Source organism: Trachymyrmex cornetzi, unplaced genomic scaffold, assembly GCF_001594075.2.
Source record: "Trachymyrmex cornetzi isolate Tcor2-1 unplaced genomic scaffold, Tcor1.1 C3860500, whole genome shotgun sequence".
NCBI lineage: Eukaryota > Metazoa > Arthropoda > Insecta > Hymenoptera > Formicidae > Trachymyrmex > Trachymyrmex cornetzi.
Genome location: NW_017294860.1, coordinates 1 through 1,018, shown reverse-complemented (window position 1 = coordinate 1,018; position 1,018 = coordinate 1). Strand labels below are relative to the sequence as shown.

Below are 1,018 nucleotides of genomic sequence, written 5' to 3'. Positions count from 1 at the left end.
CATAAATGACAAACCTGGTTTAGTGATCGATGATTCATTAACCTGGCTTAATGAATCCAATACATGTTCGCTTTCTGTTGGAATGTAATTCGAAGGCGCCGTAATCTTCTCTCTTTTTGATTCATCTATGATTTTTCACACTTGTTATATTTGTGATAGTAAAACTTGAATATGTACAATTTATTTTTAAAATATGTTCTATAAGTACCACTACTCGATGAGTCACCGTATAATTTCGGTTTTTTTATAAGTCTCTTTTTCGAAGAATTCTCTGAATTTCCATTCGGTATAACAATATTGTCGTCTGATGTTGACATTTCACTTATTGCTTTTTCAATCGATCGTGCATGTGGATACGATTCTGTAACATGTTTTTCAATAAATACGAAATTTAGTTTATATTTTAATGTAAGAAATAAATATGAAAAACAAACCATAAGGACCAAATTTCTTATGAAATGCAAATGTGTTCCAGTCATCGCAAGGCAATATCTGTTTGACACAGGCTACAGTAAGCTGTTTACATTTTTTTGGCATTTGAAATGTATCTTGCTCTAGATTTATCCATACTACTGGTACAGTTATACAGTACGCATCATACAACAATACGTAAAACATTCTGAAAAATTATAGATAATACATATACAATAGATAATACATAAACAATATGACTAAAATATATTCCCCTTAAAACCGTTGCACTTCAATATGAAATATTCTTGGATTACATATTTATGAAGTAAATAAATAGTTATTTTAAAGACACTTTTTTAGAGACAACCTGTATATACTAAAATTAATTCTAACATTTACAATTTTTAACAATACAAATAAATAAATATATATAAATAAATAAGACAAAAAATTTATTGTTTTTTTATTAATTACATCACACGTACAAAATTTACATCTCTATTGTAATGAACAAGCATGTCATATAAAGTTCCAAAATTGCTTATAAAGTAATAAATAAATATTATTACTACCAGAAGTGACCTTTCTGCAGCAATACATAATA

At 27.1% G+C, this 1,018-nt stretch overlaps 1 protein-coding gene across 1 annotated transcript; it reads right to left on the bottom strand.

Moving 5' to 3' along the window:
• Positions 1 to 14: 14 nt before the first annotated feature.
• Positions 15 to 625, bottom strand: LOC108759856 (uncharacterized; the record flags this gene model as incomplete). The annotated part of the gene is made up of 3 exons (XM_018505554.1): positions 435 to 625; positions 209 to 361; positions 15 to 125 (listed from the first exon to the last, which is right to left on the bottom strand). Coding segments are annotated over exons 1-3 (448 nt in total), but the record flags the coding sequence as incomplete, so codon positions are not given.
• Positions 626 to 1,018: the final 393 nt, after the last annotated feature.